The sequence below is a fragment of the Liolophura sinensis genome, chromosome 6 (genome assembly GCF_032854445.1).
Source record: "Liolophura sinensis isolate JHLJ2023 chromosome 6, CUHK_Ljap_v2, whole genome shotgun sequence".
Taxonomy (NCBI): domain Eukaryota; kingdom Metazoa; phylum Mollusca; class Polyplacophora; order Chitonida; family Chitonidae; genus Liolophura; species Liolophura sinensis.
In genome coordinates, this window is record NC_088300.1 from 41,329,655 (window position 1) to 41,347,595 (window position 17,941).

The following is a 17,941-nucleotide window of genomic DNA, read 5'->3' on the forward strand; positions in this document are numbered from 1 at the left end:
AAATTACACTTCATTTGACAAGGTTTAGAAATGATTGCTGGGTTAGGTTGTGGGGCACTGATTGGTAAAATGGATGTCAAATCTGCCTTTAGGTTACTACCCGTTTATCCAGGAGATTTTGATTTACTCGGCATGAAGTTCCAGAGTAACTATTTCATCGACAAATGTTTGCCAATGGGTTGTGCCATTTCGTGTCGTGTTTTTGAAAGATTTTCATCTTTCTTACACTGGCTAACGGTACATATCACCAATGAAAACACCATGGATCACTACCTAGATGATTTTATTTTGCTGGAGCTGCAGGTACGAATTTATGTGAAAATATCATGTCAACATTTGAAAGACTATGTTTTGAATTAGGAGTCCCTTTAGCTTCCGAAAAGACAGTAAGTCCTTCAACGACCCTCACAGTCGAGGGAGTAAACCGTACCATTTTATTCGAACTGGGGAAGAGCTTCGTTCCGACACGCTGATGTGGTCACATTTTCTGGACCGCTTTAATAGAACAGTGTATTTTTCGAGTGATGTTTGGTCGTCTGAATCGGTTCTGAAATTGTATACTGACAGTGCCGGGTAAACTGAATTAGGATGTGGGGCAATTATTCAGGAAGAGTGGGTATTTTACCCATGGCCAGCTGCTTGGGCTAAGATGGAAGTTATGTGTGACATAACTTTTCTTGAACTCGTCCCAGTCATTTTAGCTATAATGATATGGGGTAGCAAGTTATCAATCAAGAGGGTGCTGCTAAACATCGATAACGAAGCCCTGTTTGCAATCCTGAACAGACAAACATCTAAATCTAGACGTGCCATGGGGCTAGTAAGGCCCTTTGTTCTGAATACAATGCTTCACAACATAACATTTAAAGCGGTACATATCGCTGGTCAAGTTAATTTAACGGCTGACGCAATTTCTCGTAAACAGTGGGACAGATTCAGAGAAGTGTCCCCATCAGCCAATGTATCACCAGAGCCGGTCCTAGTCGAGTTCCATACTCTAATCTCCAGCCTGAAGTTGACAGACTCCTCCGAGCAGCACTCTCAGAAAATTCACACGCAACCCAAAGAACTAGTTTAGCGTCTTATTTTCAATTTTGTGCACAAGTAGACATCCAAAATGCTTGGCCTCCTCAGCTGGAGTTCACTGTTTCATACATAGCTCATTTGTCAATACGAGGTCTAACTTACTCTACAGCAAGGTCGTACTTATCTGCGATCTCGTACCTATGTAAGTTAGAAGGGCAAGTGGATTACACATCAGACTACCTATCACCAAAGAAATCTTGCAGAAAGTTACTCGCGTGTTGCCGAGTGTTTGTGCTGATACGTATGCGTCAACCTTATTCACAGCTGCTTTTTCTTTGGCGTATTTTGCCTTTCTTAGGGTCGGAGAGTTTGCGGTATCTAGGGGAAAGCCTGATTATCAGGTTATCAGCCGGGCTGATATTCATTTGGACACAAAGGCAGAGACTCTAACCTTGAATATCCGCTATTCTAAGACTGATCAAACAGGCAAAGGTGTAACAATCAAAGTAGACAAGCAAGCGGGAAATCCTCGTATTTGTCCCTACACAAGCAAGGGCCCTTTGTTTTGTCACTTCAGTGGTGCCCCACTCACTCGGTATCAATTTTCTGCAATACTTCAGAAATGTTTAAAGGTTTTAAACATGCAGAATTTGAAATACAGAGGTCACTCCCTTCGAATTGGTGTGGCCACAGACCTGGCATTGGCAGGCGGGACAGCAGAAATGATTAAAACAGCAGGCCGATGGCGGTCTGCCTGTTATCAATCATATATACGTGTGCCATTGTTAAAATAACTGATCAATCTAAAACAATGATATCGTTTAGGTCTTTCAGAATGCATTTGGGTTATAGGCTCCTCCATAGTCAAAAGAGCTTCACTGCAGCAGTCATAAGACCTGGTGGCCCTAATTTGGGATTGTCAAGAATAGGGTACACATTGTGGTGGCAGGGATACAGTGGGAGGAGTTTGCTGCAGGCCAGAAACAAAATAGGGTTGTTGAAACATATCGGCCCCCAGCCGACTGTCATTGTATTACATTGTGGTGGGAATGACATAGGCAAAGCAGCTATACGAAAACTAAGATTGGCTATGTTAAATAATCTCGTCACAAATATTACCTAGATTAGAATGGCGATATTCGGGCAACAACGCTGCTATGAATCAAGCCAGGAAAATGTTGAACTCCCTTGCCGGATGTCTAGTCATTAAGAATGAGGGGTCGATTGTCTGTCATAGAGATATAGAGAACAATCCGACTGCATTCCTTGACTCTGATGGAGTATATTTCTGAACACTTTGCAGGGTGGGCTAGAGTTTTTCAAATGACCGGCGGTTCAATTTACCCGCCTTATTAGTTGTTGGCATTGTTCACGGCTGCTGTTTGTGCTGAGCTCCTAACCTGCACTATGTGTGGCAGTGTGCTTTGGTTTACTTCTTCTAAACCGTCGCACATTTGGCGATAGGAGGGGCACAAACCCAACTAACAAAATTTACATGCATATTAAATGAATTTGACCTCTGCATCGCCCAGGGTCAAGACTGATTATGATAAGAACTTTGATTTTGTTGATGATGTGAATTTGGAATGGAAAGTGTTGAAATTTGACCTCTGCACTGCCCAGGGTCAATTAGTGAATACTGATGACGAGAATAACTGATTTTATTGATGATTTGAATTTGGAATTAAAAATGTTGAAATTGGACCTCATGGACAAGACTCATAACAACCAGCCGTGAACATATCATGTCAAGTTTTAAAAAATAAAAGAAAAAGTAAAATTTAAACATATTTTTTGTTTTTGTCTTTATCTTTTCTGAGATAATCGTGTTACATACAGTCATCATGTTACGTGTGCATGTTGCTGACATAACGGTAATGTCTTATACTGATGAACAAAAAAAACTGTACATGTTACATTCCATTATACTTCACCACTTCTGTATCACATATCAGTGCAATTTAAGAACGCACGAGTAAACTGATATTATAAATAGACTTCATGTTCCCAGAAAAGGGCTCGTAAGTTTCGACAAACACTACATTATGTCATGAGGTGGCCAGCGTGTCAGCGCGGCGCAATGACCCAGGAGCCTCTCACCAATGCAGTCGCTGTGAGTTCAAGTCCAACTCAAGCTTGCTTCCACTCCGGGCTGCACGTGGGGAAGTTTGTCAGCAGTCTATGGATGGTTGTGAGATTCCCTTAGGCTCTGCCCGGTTTCCTCCCACCATAATGCTACCTGCCGTTGTATAAGTGAAATATTCTTGAGTATACATAAAAATACGTATATTCAATAAATAAATAAATAAATAAAATATTATGTGATTCAGCACACAGCATATGCCCACAGGAAAATACTTAACTGATTGATGTTTTACACCTTAATGAAAAATATTTCACATGTGCGACGGCAGCCAGCATTATGGTGAGAGGAAACCAGAGCCGGGGTAAAACAAACGACCACCTACGACCGGAGAGCAAGCCAGCATGAGCTGGACTTGAACTCACAAACATCACATATGAGAGGCTCCTGGTATCGCAGGAAAATATGATCACATTTAAAGTTTGTCGTTTCTTTCGCTTGTTAGTATATACACGTCATATAAATATTCCCTTGTTAGTATACACACATTATGTAAACATTCCCTTGTTAGTATATACACATTACGCAGACTGTGAAAATGATTAGACTACTGTGAAAAGTTGGCATCATGTTCTTCACAATTACGGTCACTTCTCCAATGTCGGCGATTCCCAACTTTTCTGGACAACTATACTGCAGAACGGTTTGCACTCTGTCGTTTAGTGGGTGAAGAACTCTGTGTATGATATTCAGCTTTACACCATCACACCGCCACCTGGTTGTAGTGCTTAGTGAAGGACATAAACAACTCTGACAATTTACAACGCTGACCTATCAACAAAAGCACTCAGCTGACCCCAAACTTCTCTTCCCCGTGATGCTTCTCCATCACTCGTTGTTTTTTACCTCCACACTCATTGGCTACACGAGTTTTGCATGCTTTTATTCCACATGAAACGTTTTCAATCATCCAGCGATTGCATTTACACCTATTTCACCTCCACATCTGTTCAGTCGGTACACTGAATCCGGTATGACGCTGTAAGGATCACAAACCGCGTTGATGACGGCTAATCGCAGAAGTTGACAAGAATTGTTCTGGTACACAATACCATCACACTCGGGTGTTAATAAGCAAACTCGTCCACATTCCACACGTGACCGACTTGGCGTGGGTCGCAGAAGAGAACACATTGACGTATTTGTAATTTCTGTAAAAGGCCCTAAACTGCCGGTACTAGGGGATTCTGAAAGACGAAGAACTGAACGTAATATTTGACATTCTCCAGGCATTATGACTTATTTATTTTTTTATTGGAGTTTTATGCTGTACTCAAGAATATTTCACTTATACACGACTACTAGTATTGTGGTGGGAGGAAATCGGGTGGAAGTCATGTGTGGTGTCAGTATACTGTGACTGAATTTGTCGTCTTGTCTGCAGGGTGTCAGTATACTGTGACTGCGTGGATAGTCGTGTCTACTGTCAGTATACTGTGACTGTGTGGATAGTCATGTCTGGTGTCAGTATACTGTGACTGAATTGGTCGTCTTGTCTGCAGGGTGTCAGTACACTGTGACTGCGTGGACCCTCATGTCTACTGTCAGTATACTGTGACTGAATTGGTCGTCTTATCTGCATGGTGTCAGTATAATGTGACCGCGTGAACCCTCATGTCTACTGTCAGCACATTGTGACAAGCTGGGTCGTCATGACTTTTATTCTCACCTGCAAGTTTTTCGCATATGTAGGAATAATTGTGTGTGCACGGGTTGTCCCCCAACCTATTACGCGTATCGCCAGCAGCGTTGTAATATCGGACACAGTCACCTGTCTCGTTTGGTTCATAGGATATCCACAGATATTTCTTCACTTCTGTCCCATCTGACCACGTGTACGCCAGTGCTGACAAAGACAAACATACGACCCAGTTAAAATCAGAAAGGACATGTTCATAAAAGAAGAATATTCATTCACGAAGTCGTAATAATATTGCCAACGTTGCCTTTCAAAGAAGAATATTCATTCACGATGTGGCTAAAATATTGCCAACGTGGCATTAAGATTTTTATTATTCATACCTTCCTAAAACTATTCAACGAATCTCTGCGGTCGAGGGTTTAACGTGCTAGCGCAACATAGTGACTCAGGGGCCTCATATCATGCTATCTTTCCTCCCAGGTGGTTTGTGGAGAGGACTATCTGCAGTCTGCGGATAATAGTGGGTCTCCCCAAGGTTCTGCCCGATTTTCTCTCGCCATAATGCTGCCGGTCGTCATATAAGTGAAATATTCTTCCTAACGGCATAAAACACCAATCAATTAAAAAAAATAAATTAATACATAAATCCAAATCGTTATGCCTTTCACAGCGTATGCGTAACTCTCAAGTTTAAGTAGGCGATACGTGTATATCTATAGGCTGCAAAGGTAAAGATGCCATCGATCCGTGACCACTAATTAAGCACTTACGTACACACGTTGTCTACAAGGGACATGTTGAACTTGAACGCATGGACTTACTGATGAAACACACTTATTCAATGCGCCAAAAGTTAAACTACCTTCCTGTACGTGGCGGTATGTTCTGTTATATAGAGGGGCCTACTGTTCATTCTAAGAAACAAATATTAAAAACAAAAATGAACTGCATAAAGAGTGTGTTACGTTCAACTCAACATAATGTTCATCGATGAGTATGTATTGTATCCAACAAATCGTGTGATATATTGGAGATTAAATCAGCTGAGGTTTTAAAATTTGGCACCTTTATTTTTAAGGCAGCACGCGATAATAAAGAAGAAAACATGGGGTGGTGCCAAAATCCTGTACCCACTCCCTGGTAAGTTTACTTTATAGGGCTGGAGATTAAATCGTGACAAAACCTTCGTGTCACTGTAAAACAATTGCCATTTAATCCAATCAGTAAGAAGGGTATAAAGCGGACATTAATGATAAGATTGCCTTATTTTTACTTTCGCTATGGCCAGATTTGTGTCTTATTGCAGAGTCGACAAAACTGAAGTAGCATGAACTACTGACTAGTGAGCCAGTGGTGGACTCCATGTGAAATCAAAAGAGAGTCATGTCAACAGATTGGGCCGGTAATTTGGGCGAACAAAAAAAGTATTTTAAATACAAAATACTTACACGGTGCACTGGTGCGATTCCTGGTGGCATCCACCCAGTACTGGTTAGAACTAGAGTGAATGATGCTGGCAATAAAGAAATCTTCAAGAATACTGTCAATCTGAACAAGATTCGCTTCCATATCCTCACACCGAAGGCGGGCGTCATAAAACGTGAGGTTCTCCTGGCCAATCAAATAACAGTGATGACCCAAAGACAACCAGGTTTCTCCTGAAACTAAAATCAAATTCGAATGAAAGAAACAGAAATGTATGCAAGCTAACACCAACATATGTACATATAGAATACTATTGTTTGCACGGTATCCAGTGCCACACCAAGAAACAGATGCTGTGAACAATGCTAATATCAATATTTGCAAGATCGAAGGAATTAATAAGACTAAGTAAAAAGCAATTTATACAAAGAATAAATATTGTGGAATTGTGGAAATACAAATATGTGTGTCCGGGGTTTCCAAAGAAATGACCTTACTAGATATAATGAGAAAGACCTCCACAACGGCTTCCCACGTACGACATACGTAGACCTTCCCACTTACGACCGGGGAGGAAACCAGCTTGAGCTGGACTTGAAATCAGAGCAACCACATTGGCGGGAGGCTCTAGTGTCACTGAACCGCCTGGCTTGCTAACCACGGAACTTCCCGAGAGGATCTAGTAAGCCTCGAGAGAGCTAAAGAGCAGCAGCCTGATTCAGGGTATTTAGACAAAATACTCCTCTAATAATTCGCCAAGAATTTCAAATCACATTCCACTTAAGGAACATTGTAAAGTTTTTCTTTTGTATCACTATTACCCATGAAATGAATTTAAGTAATTGTATTGAGGCAGTTGGACTGAGCCATAATAAATGATCATCACAAAACGCCTCAGGCGTGGCACCGAGCCTTTCGTGATACGTTTGTGTGCAATGTTAACCACTTGAACATATCGCATCTTTCACCAAGCACAAAGGAACTTTCTTCTTCTACCACACACCATTGTTAACCCGATAAATGCCAGAACCTTTATCAACACCAGAAATCAATGGCAATAATCATCTGAGTTTAAGAAACTAACATCCATAAATAGCCTTCTGAGGCTGCGGCAGATCAAGGGGACGGGCCTAGACCTTGTAATTTTGCGACGCACCTTCTGGCACATCGACTTGACAGTGTTTTCGATTATCATTTCTAGAAGATTGATCTCTTCACAGCTTCACTAAAATCGACTATTGGCCAAGAAAATGTTTGCACTCACTCCCGATCAGCTTTCATTTATCCATGTTTGTCCATAATTTGGAGCACCGTCTGACATTCGATAGCAAGTTAACGATCAACATAGCGTCTGTTATTTTCGGTCATGAAACAGGTCATGAAATTTTGATTATTGTTACTGCTATACGCGCATGCGCTGTATTATTTGCGGGGCCAGGCACTTAATTGTCTCTTCCCGTTGTTACATTCTTAAGTCATATGACGTCAGTGAAAAGGTATATGTATAGCCAGTTATAATCCACCACACGAAGACTATAAGCACATAATGTAAAGCATACATATGAACAATGACTATTAGTTTTCACTGACAAAAGGATAATAAGCGTTTCCTTGTCATGAATTCGATCTTCGCACATATTTACAATGCTGTTTTTCACTACACTTCTTTCCCGAGGAGGTATATTATATATACTGTTTACATGGGATGCCTGTGCGTCAGATTAGCTTATAAGAGTATAATAGCTAAATGTGCGACAAAGGCATACTTTTCTTGTCAACATTTCGAAAATTTAAAAAAATAAATCGATACTATTCAGTAATGCACTTAGTTCCCTACAGCACCGTCTTACGTCTACTATATGTCACAAAGTTGTTGTGAAGCTGACTAAAATCACTGTTGTTGCATTTCTCGAGAGCAAACAACTGACAAGACAACGAAGGATTACGTTGACAGCTCCATTAAGCGTCACGGTGTAAGGGGAAACAATAGCGGATCGTTGTATCTGTACTCAAAATAGAAGTCATTAGCCGGAAGGTTTTTCTGTGGACGCACAGGACGAGTGGACAAAGACGACATGGCTGTTTATATAACTGGAAACACCTTGGACAAAGCGAACAAAAAAATCCGATTTATTAGACTTTTCGCATAACAAAACATGTTCCTTTCGTCAGGATGAATCGATACAATAGCATGTAAGATCCGGCTGTGCAACTGGAATTTGCGGAAGGGTACATGTGTGCAGTGTGTGTAATGCGGGTTCCCGGTTTTCAACGTCAAGCTGTTTAGTTTTGGTAACATTTTCTTTATGATTTAGCTATTAATGCTGATTTTCCCTTGCCGAGCTTATAGTATAGGAATACAGAATTGATGGTGATTGGTTGACACAGAAGATAGGGTTCCTGGGTTAAATCTTACAAACTTGGTCAGGCTTGAATAAATCTTCCACCAGAGCTAGAATCGATTCTGTACCCATTCTGGTGTATTCCTCACCAGAGACCGAATCAGTTTTGACTTAAGTCAAAGATTGTAAACAGGATTTGACAGCTTATGTTTGAGCCTTGTAATTTAAAATTTTGACCGCCTCATCAATGTTATCTTAAGACAAATGTGTCAAAATTTCAACATCCATTACCGAAAACTAAACACTGTGTCTGTGTGGAGTCAGCTCCAGCTAATGATCATGGTTCGCACTGAGTTGTCAAGCACTTATTCGATCAATACCTCAGTTTTCTGTTGTTGTGTAAACCATCTGGGTTGAACTCACCTCACCCATTTCCTAGAGAAGGGTTACTGTGTTCTAGTATAGCTATGTCGGGAAGAGACCTTTCCTACCCAACCTCTAACAGACATATAGCTTTGACATCAACTTTAATTTGTAAAGTAGGTGACTCACAGCTTGTATGGTTTTTCATTAAGCACAACGTGTATTCGCCTTCCATTTTTCCCCCGTAGCAACCGTTTGATGTTATACTACACCTAATTCTGTCTGTCTGGTAACTTCAGTTAGGAATGTCAGGTTTATGAGCGAGGCAGTTTGTCATTCGTTGTAGACTGATTGTCACATGTCTGGTGTCCAACACCATATCAGAACATCACATACGTGTGAGGAAGTTATTCGTTAGTAATTCAGAGTAAGGCTGGTGGTTTACCGTGGTCACTCCTGTTTCTATCATCCATGAATCTGACCGCCATCCTATAAATGAAAAACTCAAAAAAAGCAACAAATGAAATAAATTAAGCAATTAATCCGTTTTCTTCATCAAAAATGTCTGAGTATGGTGTTAAAGAGCAATGAAATAGATAAATAAATAATCGGAAATCTCTTGTGCATATGTTTTCTCAGATACTGAAAGGGCGTGGGTATCAAAATGCAGAATATTGGTTTTGAGAGCAGTGGGTGGGCATGGGGGACATTTATTTTTAATGTAATAGTTCCAATATGTAAAGATTACTCCAGACCGGATGTTGTGATCGATGGTCGGTGGTGTTAACTGCTTATGGATCGGACACCCGTTAGATCCTGTCTAGATCACTGATGGGAGGCTTATGACTGCCTGGACAAGCCTTAAGGCAAAGCTTGATTCAATTCAGTGTGCAGCGATGCGAAACTTGAGATACAAAGGCTACTCAACCTGAATATAGACCACTTTAGTGTTCACAACTTGATAGCTTACATTGTGACTGTAAAAGACAACCAGTGTCATTCAAGTGTCTCGACACGGTGTATATATGTGGGAACCAGTGCTGAATAACCGGATACCCCTACGGACATTGTGCCTCGATCCACATCCCCCATACCCCCACCCCCACCAAGTCAACTATTTTACTGTTTGAATGCAATCGCGAAACTAGCCACCGTCTGTTTCATGCTGACTTAAAAAAGACCGATATATTTCAAACATCACTATGTACTTAAGGCTAATAAATGTCTTTCAGGCTGCGGAGAACTTTTCATTCAAACTGCAAAGATTTTAGCTTCAGCACATGTGTGATGTTAAATTAATTAATGCTACCTCCATAATTAGGAAGTAGCGAACATTCTTCACACCGTGGAAGCCCAAACTGTTGTTAACTGTAGGTTAGTTGGCTTTGCCTTGCTTTGGTATGTATTTATGTACAACAGCACATTCGCTTAACACAAAAGAAAGGCAAGGAAACCAAGATGGGGGACAAGATCATGAACCTTAACGAAATGAGGGTGTGTTTTCCGATTTGCCCAGTTATCACTTTGAATGACAGCAGTAAGCTGCACTGATCACTGTGAAAACAGCTGCAGACAAGTCTATTTGTGTTGAGCAGTTTGTGGTTTCCGATTTGCCCAGTTATCACTTTGAATGACAGCAGTAAGCTGCACTGATCACTGTGAAAACAGCTGCAGACAAGTCTATTTGTGTTGAGCAGTTTGCGCAGGTGAGAAACGAAACAAATTTCGTGAAGTCATATCATCTTGCGTGATCACGCCCAATGCCCCCGCCTCCCGCCCCGAATGTTACATGATGTTATTTTTGTAAGAAATTAATATACACGTATTAACAAAAGAGAATTAAAATAAATAATGATAAAAAAGAACATGGGGGAAATGCTGACTTATTCTAAACGTTAAACTGGTCAATACGGATGAACCTTGAAGCAAATTTTGACTTCAGCATAGCTCAGAACGTATTGCCAATCCTCATAAAGATGTCAACGAAAGTCCATCCAAAAAACAAGCCGATCCACTGTATTGTAAAGCCTAGTGTTAATACGGCATTCTGCGTCTCTTGGGAACAAGTTCAGCGTGTTCGGCTGGGTTACTAAGGTTGCTGTCAAAAACCTTCAGCATGATCTGTTTGGTCATCACTGTCACGGTCAAAAACCTTCAGCATGATCTGTTTGGTCATCGCTGTCACGGTCAAAAACCTTCAGCATGATCTGCTTGCTCATCACTGTCGCCGTCAAAAACCTTCAGCGTGATCTGTTTGGTCATCACTGTCGCCGTCAAAAACGTTCATCATGATCTGTTTGGTCATCACTGTCACGGTCAAAAACCTTCAGTGTGTTCCGCTGGGTCGGCAAGGTCACAGACAACAATCACTTGATTTGATTAACCTACTAGAATATATTAACAAGCAAATGATACAACAAATAAACGTGGCATCCAAGAAGCATTAATTCGTAAGACATAGGGTTTGTTTTATCCCAGTTAGATAAATAGAGTAAGCTATCACACACGATACGAAATCCCGCTGGCAATTTAAGATGTACAGCTCAATTTTCAAAGCAATGTAAGATGTACAATATAATAACATTTTCTAGGTTACTCCCAGTGAAAGGTGTATCAGACAGAACAGTCTTCTAACAAACTAACGTAAGATGTGGAGAGACTTTTATACAGGCTTAGCCTGTTTGTCAGTCCAGCTCATTTGTTTGACAAAAATATTGTTTGAAAAAAGGTAAGATGTACAATAGATAAGTAGCGACATTTATTTAGTTGTTTAGTGAGTAGGTGGTTTACCACCAAATGTAATATAGACGAATTCTCCTATATTACAGCGATCAGTTTGAGGAAACCGGATAAAATCACAAGGTCTCGTCCTTTTCAGGACAAATATACACATCAACTACCGATCCAGCATCTGCTGAATTCCTTATGTAATTCTGTTTTCCTCTCCGGTCGCAAGTGGGAAACTCTGGCAGCAACTCGCGTATGGTCGTGGGTTTCCTTTAAGGCTCCTCCCGCCATAATGCTGACTGCCGTCTTATAAGGGAAATATTGTTGAGCACACGAATCAAGTAAATAAATATATAAATGATATTCTGTTTTCAACCATGACACTGTACATTATAGGCTCATTATTAGGGATTAGGGAACATTGAAGTACAGCAGTTCATAGAAAATACTGAGTACTAAAGTGGTTGAATAACACTAGTTGTGTTTTACAAGTAAATAATGAGTTAACCTACTGGATGTACTCACCATCGTGGACCACGGCTACCAAGATGCAGAATGTTATAAAGAATTTCATCGCTTTAATACCAGCAGGAGTACTGTATACACTTGTCATCGACACACGTTGTACATCATTCTGCTGTGCAGCATAAATTCCATCAAGACCGTTACAAAACCTTACAAGGTATGCAGCCTCCAGTTCCGCTTCGTGCCTGCAGCTCCCAGACTGTCGTCTCTGTCGCCTTTAGTTCTGTACAAGCGCCAAGCGCAAGTACGAGGCACAAAGTATAGCAAGCGGCCCAATCCTAATCAAAGGTCGATAAAATGAGCAACTCAGCACAGGTATGGATAATCTACAACGATTGATTGATAAATGCAGAAGCCTGTAATAAATTAATACTTCTGTAAATCACGGACGAAGTAAATTGATTCCGTGCCATCATAGGTTTGCAGCTTCATGCACGATCCGTCTGCGTTCCTCCTCATTGATGATCACTTTTAAATGAGGAAATGTGCAACACCACAAATACCACTGCCTAGAAATTTAATACTTTTCACTTAACGTCTGATTGCAGATGCATTCACGAAGGCTTTGAAAGATATATCCATTGACAGTTTCAGTTTACGTTTTGGGCGTTTCTTCCTTTGCGTGGCCAATAACTGTCCGCATACCCTGCGCTTTCCTCATTCTGTTGCACTGTTCGAATTTCTGAAACGCTCTTCAAGTTCCGCTCTCAGAGCTGTAAAACGATTTTCCTCACGTATCCAAACCGTGCAGTTAATAACGCTGGATGTCATTTGAAACGTGAAAACATAAAGAAGGTTAATAATGAGTAGGCGATGTGTAGTGTGTCTGTGGATCATCGAATTGCGAAATTAAAGTAACACAGAAAGAATTTCTTCAATTTTATCGATGGTTCATCTGCCTGGTATAGTATAATGTTGTTCTGATAGTTAAGATTAAATAAAGTTTATAGCAAGTGTTATCTTCAATACAACAACAACAGGTCCACATGTACTTGACAATCCACCTGATGACCTTGACCTATCTGACTATTGTATTTTCAAATTGTGGATGTGTACCTGGCTCTCTCCTGTTATCACCATGTATTCAAGTTGTGGATGTTTATCTGACTCCCCGTATGATCTCCATGTACCCACGTTGTGCATGTGTACTTGACTCCCTCACCTGATCACCCTGTCTGCAGTTTGTGGATGTGTACTTCGTTCCCTTCATGTGATCACCATGTGCGCACGTTATGGATGTGTACCTTACTCAAACATGTGATCACCGTGTATGCACGTTGTGGATGTGTACCTGATTCCCTTCATGTGATCACCATGTTCGCACGTTGTGAATGTGTACCTGATTCCCTTGTGTGCTCGTCGTGTCCACACATTGTGGATGTGTTCATGTACCTGAATCTCTCATGTGATCACCATTTTCACACTATGTGTATCTGACTCTCATATGTAATCTTTATGTGAATGGAAGTCCGCATTTTGTAGATGTTTACCTGACTCTCTCATGTGATCACCATGACCGCACATTGTGGATGTGTATCTGATTCCCTCATGTGATCCGGCACGTGATCACCATGACCACTCCTTGTGGATGTGTACCCGACTCTCGTGCAATCACCATATCCGCACATTGTGGATCTGTACCTGACTCTCCCACGTGATCACCATGTGCGCACATTGTTGATGTGTACCTGACTCCTCCATGTGATCACCATGTCTGCACAATTGTGGATCTGTACCTGACTCTCCCACGTGATCACTATGCCCGCACATTGTGGATGTGTTCCTGACTACCTCATGTGATCACCGTGTCCACACATTGAGGGATATATACCTGATCCCCTTGTGTGATCACCGTGTCCGTACTTTGTGGATGTGTAACTGATTCCCCCATGCCATCACCATGTCCACACATTGGGGATGTGTCCATGTACCTGAATCTCTCATGTAATCACCATTTTCACACTATGTGTATCTGGCTCTCATACATGGTGTCTGTGTTTGCACATTATGGATGTGTTCCTGATCCCTTCATGTGATCACCATGTCTTCACGTTGTGGGATGTGTACCTAACTCCCCACGTGATCGCCATGTGCGCACATTGTGGATGTATACCTGACTCCCCCATGTGATCACCATGTGTGCATATTGTGGATATGTGTCTGACTCACCCAAGTGATCACCATGCCGGCACTTTGTGGATGTGTACATGAGTATCCATGTCTGCATCTGATCACCGTGTCTGCACGTTGTTGATGTGTACCTGATTCGCCCACGAGATCACCCTCTCCGCACATTGTGGATGTGTACCTGACTCCCCACGTGATCTCCATGTGCGCACATTGTGATTGTGCTCCCGACTTCCCCACGTGATCAACATGTCTGCACATTGTTAGTGTGTACCTGACTCCCCACGTGATCACCATGTCTGTACATTGTGGATGTGTACCTGACTCTCCCACGTGATCACCGTGTCCGCACAGGGTAGATGTGTACTTGACTCTCCCACGTGATCACCCTGTCATCGCAGTGTACCTGACGTGATCACCATATCTGTACATTGTGGATGTGTACCTGACTCTCCCACGTGAACACCGTGTCCGAACAGTGTACATGTGTACCTGACTCTCTCACGTGATCACCATGTCTGCACATTGTGGATGTGTACCTGACTCCCCCACGTGATCATCATGTCTGAGCATTGTGGATGTGTACCTGATTCGCTCATGTAATCACCATGCCCATACAATGTGGATGTGTCCATGAACCTGAATCTCTCATGTAATCTCCATGTATCTGACTCTCATACGTGATCACTATGTGAATGGATGTCTGCATTCTTCAGATGTTTACCTCACTTTCTTATGTGATCACAATGTCGGGGCGTTGTGCGTGTGGGTATAAGAAACTTGTTTCCAATGTAAAAAGTGGGGTTTTCAAGTCTATAAAACAGCAGATGTAGAAGAATGGTATCGCATTAAGTTCAGAAAATGAGAGGTGAAAATTGTTAACGGAAAACTTGCTCGTTTTCTTGTTGTCATTTCTAATTGAAATTTGTATTTTTATTACTTTCATTTAAATTCTCTTCATAGCAAATAAACTTTAACATGAGACTATTTAAAGAATGGCGTTCAGCTGGCAATGGGCCAATTGATTGGAGTGGAAAAGAGCACTGCATCAGCATGACCTAGAAAACACTTTTGCACGAGAAGAAATCAATAAGAAACAATATCCTTATCCGGTATAGATATCCCCCCCAAAACTTATTTGATTTTTTACAGTACACAAAAGTGTGCCCATAGTGGTGACATGGTTTTACCGCTAATTGATTTATTGATGAACTTTTTGTACTTCTATCTGCTTAAGCTACCGCTTTAATCCTGCACAATGCCGCGCTATACGTACGCCTTACTTTCCTTGCTTTTTTCTGTTTGATTTCAATAATGCTACCATTATACAAAAGTAGATCAACTTACAGATGAAGATAATTGCGCCTTTAGCTCACGAAACGGGTACGAGGTCGACCCAGTACACGGGGAGACCAAAAGTCCGTCCAGACATGGTTTTCAACTACGCACATACCAGTACATAGAAGTTTTGATGTCCGGTACGTGGACATTTACTCTAGGTTTGCTCAAGGAGGTCAACGAATAGACCATACCATTATAATGTTATAACAGAGTTGCGAACGAACGATAATGGCTATGGCGTACGCCTCGAAGTCTGGAAACTTGGGATCAAACCCGGGTGGGATCATAACAAAGACTTTAAAATGGAACTTGTTCCTGCCTCAAGTGGCGCTCATCAATGAATGATACGTTACCACAAGGAAGTGGGGGCGGCTGGCCTGGTGTCAGTATACTGTATACTGTATACTGTACAACAACATCGCTGTTAGACTCAGTTGAATACAATATACCCTCCGATCTCCTGCCCTCGATACACCATATTCAAAAACTGTACCATTCCATCGCCATCGTGCTTCACCATAAAAGTCAACATAGTAATCAGTTTTTTGAAGTCATTAAACCTAATATGTGGATAAATATCTCAAACTGACTTGGATTCAAACAGAAAAGTGTTTTTGTGAAATAGATTGCCCTTTGAGTTTTTGTTGTATTGAAAGGTAAGCATTTGGCAAGCGGTCCAAACAATTTATTTACAGTCTGTGTTAATATGTTGAACACAATAATAAGTATTGGGCAAAATGTTCTCAGAATAAATTTCTAAATAGTGTTTCTGTGTTGTATATGATAACGAGGGCTCTGCATAGTAAACAGTTCAAGTAATACTTCTGCTCCGTGTATCATTGTGCTAAATATTAACAGGCAACGTTTATGTCAGCACTTCAAAGACTTTAAATTAATACCTTGAGTGGTCGTGGTTCGTGTACAGAAGTTAAAAAAGTGCTCTAAAGAATAATTTAGCACCCGTGCTGTCCGTTGTACAAGCGTGTTGTAGAAGACACGCATTCTTGTGGTGACACTTGGGTAAACGTCTTTATCGGTACTTAATGTCGCAAGGAAACTCTTCAAATACTTCTTTTTTGAGTGTGGCATTTAAAATCCATTCCACGTTCGCCTTTCGGTATTGACTGGTGTTCGCGCATTCCTGGAATGGCATAGATCAATTTACAGATCGTGACATTGTTACGTTGACGTTTTCGACCTGGGTCCAAACTGGGATGCGTAAAAGAGCCAGTTTCTTGTTCACCCTCTGTTCCTCAAGAAGATATAGCACGCTAACCTCTATTTACATGCATCACAGCAAGTACTGAATGATGCACTCACGTTCATTCTGTGTACTCGTGCATGTTAATTGTCAATACAATGTTAATAGCGTTGTACTGCTATAAACTGACATAAAGAAAACAGCCCACGTGACCCTACTACAGCCACAACAAACAGACATTAGTACAGGTCGGATGGATCAAAATGTATGTTAAGCACTAGACCGAGAGTCTAGTTGATGGTGTTGCAGTTCAAACCTTATCGATAGTTTGGATTGAGTTGGGATTGTTCGTGGTACTCTGAAGATAATAATGTGTTTGAGTGATTTTTTGCGCCTTCTTACGTTCGTTGAAGACCACTTGTTTTTCACCAATATGACGTGCAAGCTTGAACGTAATACGTGGGTTCGTTCGTAACATGCCACACGTCAGTGATTTGTCCCTGACATTCCTCAACACATAAAACGTGCGGCCGGAGAGAAAGCTGGCATAAGCTGGATTTGAAAAGCGACTGCATTGGAGGTGGGTGGGGGGAGAGACTCCTGAGTCAAACTGCTTGTTTTGTGCCTATGGAGATAAATTAATGTATCTGAATTGGTGACATTTTTGCCGTGCTAAAATGAATCTATTTTCCTGTTTAAATTAAGCCAGAAAATAATTTCCGTAATTAACAAACTTAAAAGTTCTGGAGTTCATCAATGCGTGAAATTCGGAAAACAACAGTTGCAAAACAAGGCCCTTTTCTTCTTAGAATAAGATGTCACTCAACTGAAGAGCGATTATCACTGATGAGAACATGGAACATTCCGTGTTAATTGTCACACGCATTTGTTGTACATAGGGAGCATAGTCCTATGCTAAAAGAGATTAGAGAAGTGCAAAGAAGCAAATTCTGAATGCAATGGTTGTTGGGGACAAGGTGTTTGCGTAATCTATGATTATAACTCCACCCAATTCGCTCGTCGCACTGCGGAGAATTCCGAGGAAAACACAGATAATGTGTATGTTTACATCTAATCTA

General features: G+C 41.2%; 2 protein-coding genes across 2 annotated transcripts; one reads left to right on the top strand and one right to left on the bottom strand.

Annotated features, from left to right (window-relative positions):
* The first annotated feature begins 706 nt into the window (after positions 1 to 706).
* LOC135467213 (uncharacterized) lies at positions 707 to 2,330 on the top strand. Its single transcript, XM_064744977.1, is given in 4 exon segments — positions 707 to 820; positions 1,135 to 1,327; positions 1,861 to 1,899; positions 1,902 to 2,330. Coding segments are annotated over 4 exon segments (594 nt in total). The 3' UTR covers positions 2,150 to 2,330.
* Positions 2,331 to 3,980: 1,650 nt separating this feature from the next.
* LOC135466395 (uncharacterized) lies at positions 3,981 to 6,421 on the bottom strand. Its single transcript, XM_064743842.1, has 3 exons — positions 6,260 to 6,421; positions 4,839 to 5,015; positions 3,981 to 4,356 (listed from the first exon to the last, which is right to left on the bottom strand). The coding sequence occupies exons 1-3, from the start codon at positions 6,378 to 6,380 to the stop codon at positions 4,076 to 4,078; spliced, it is 579 nt and encodes a 192-aa protein (XP_064599912.1). The 5' UTR covers positions 6,381 to 6,421; the 3' UTR covers positions 3,981 to 4,075.
* Between the last annotated feature and the right edge of the window lie 11,520 nt (positions 6,422 to 17,941).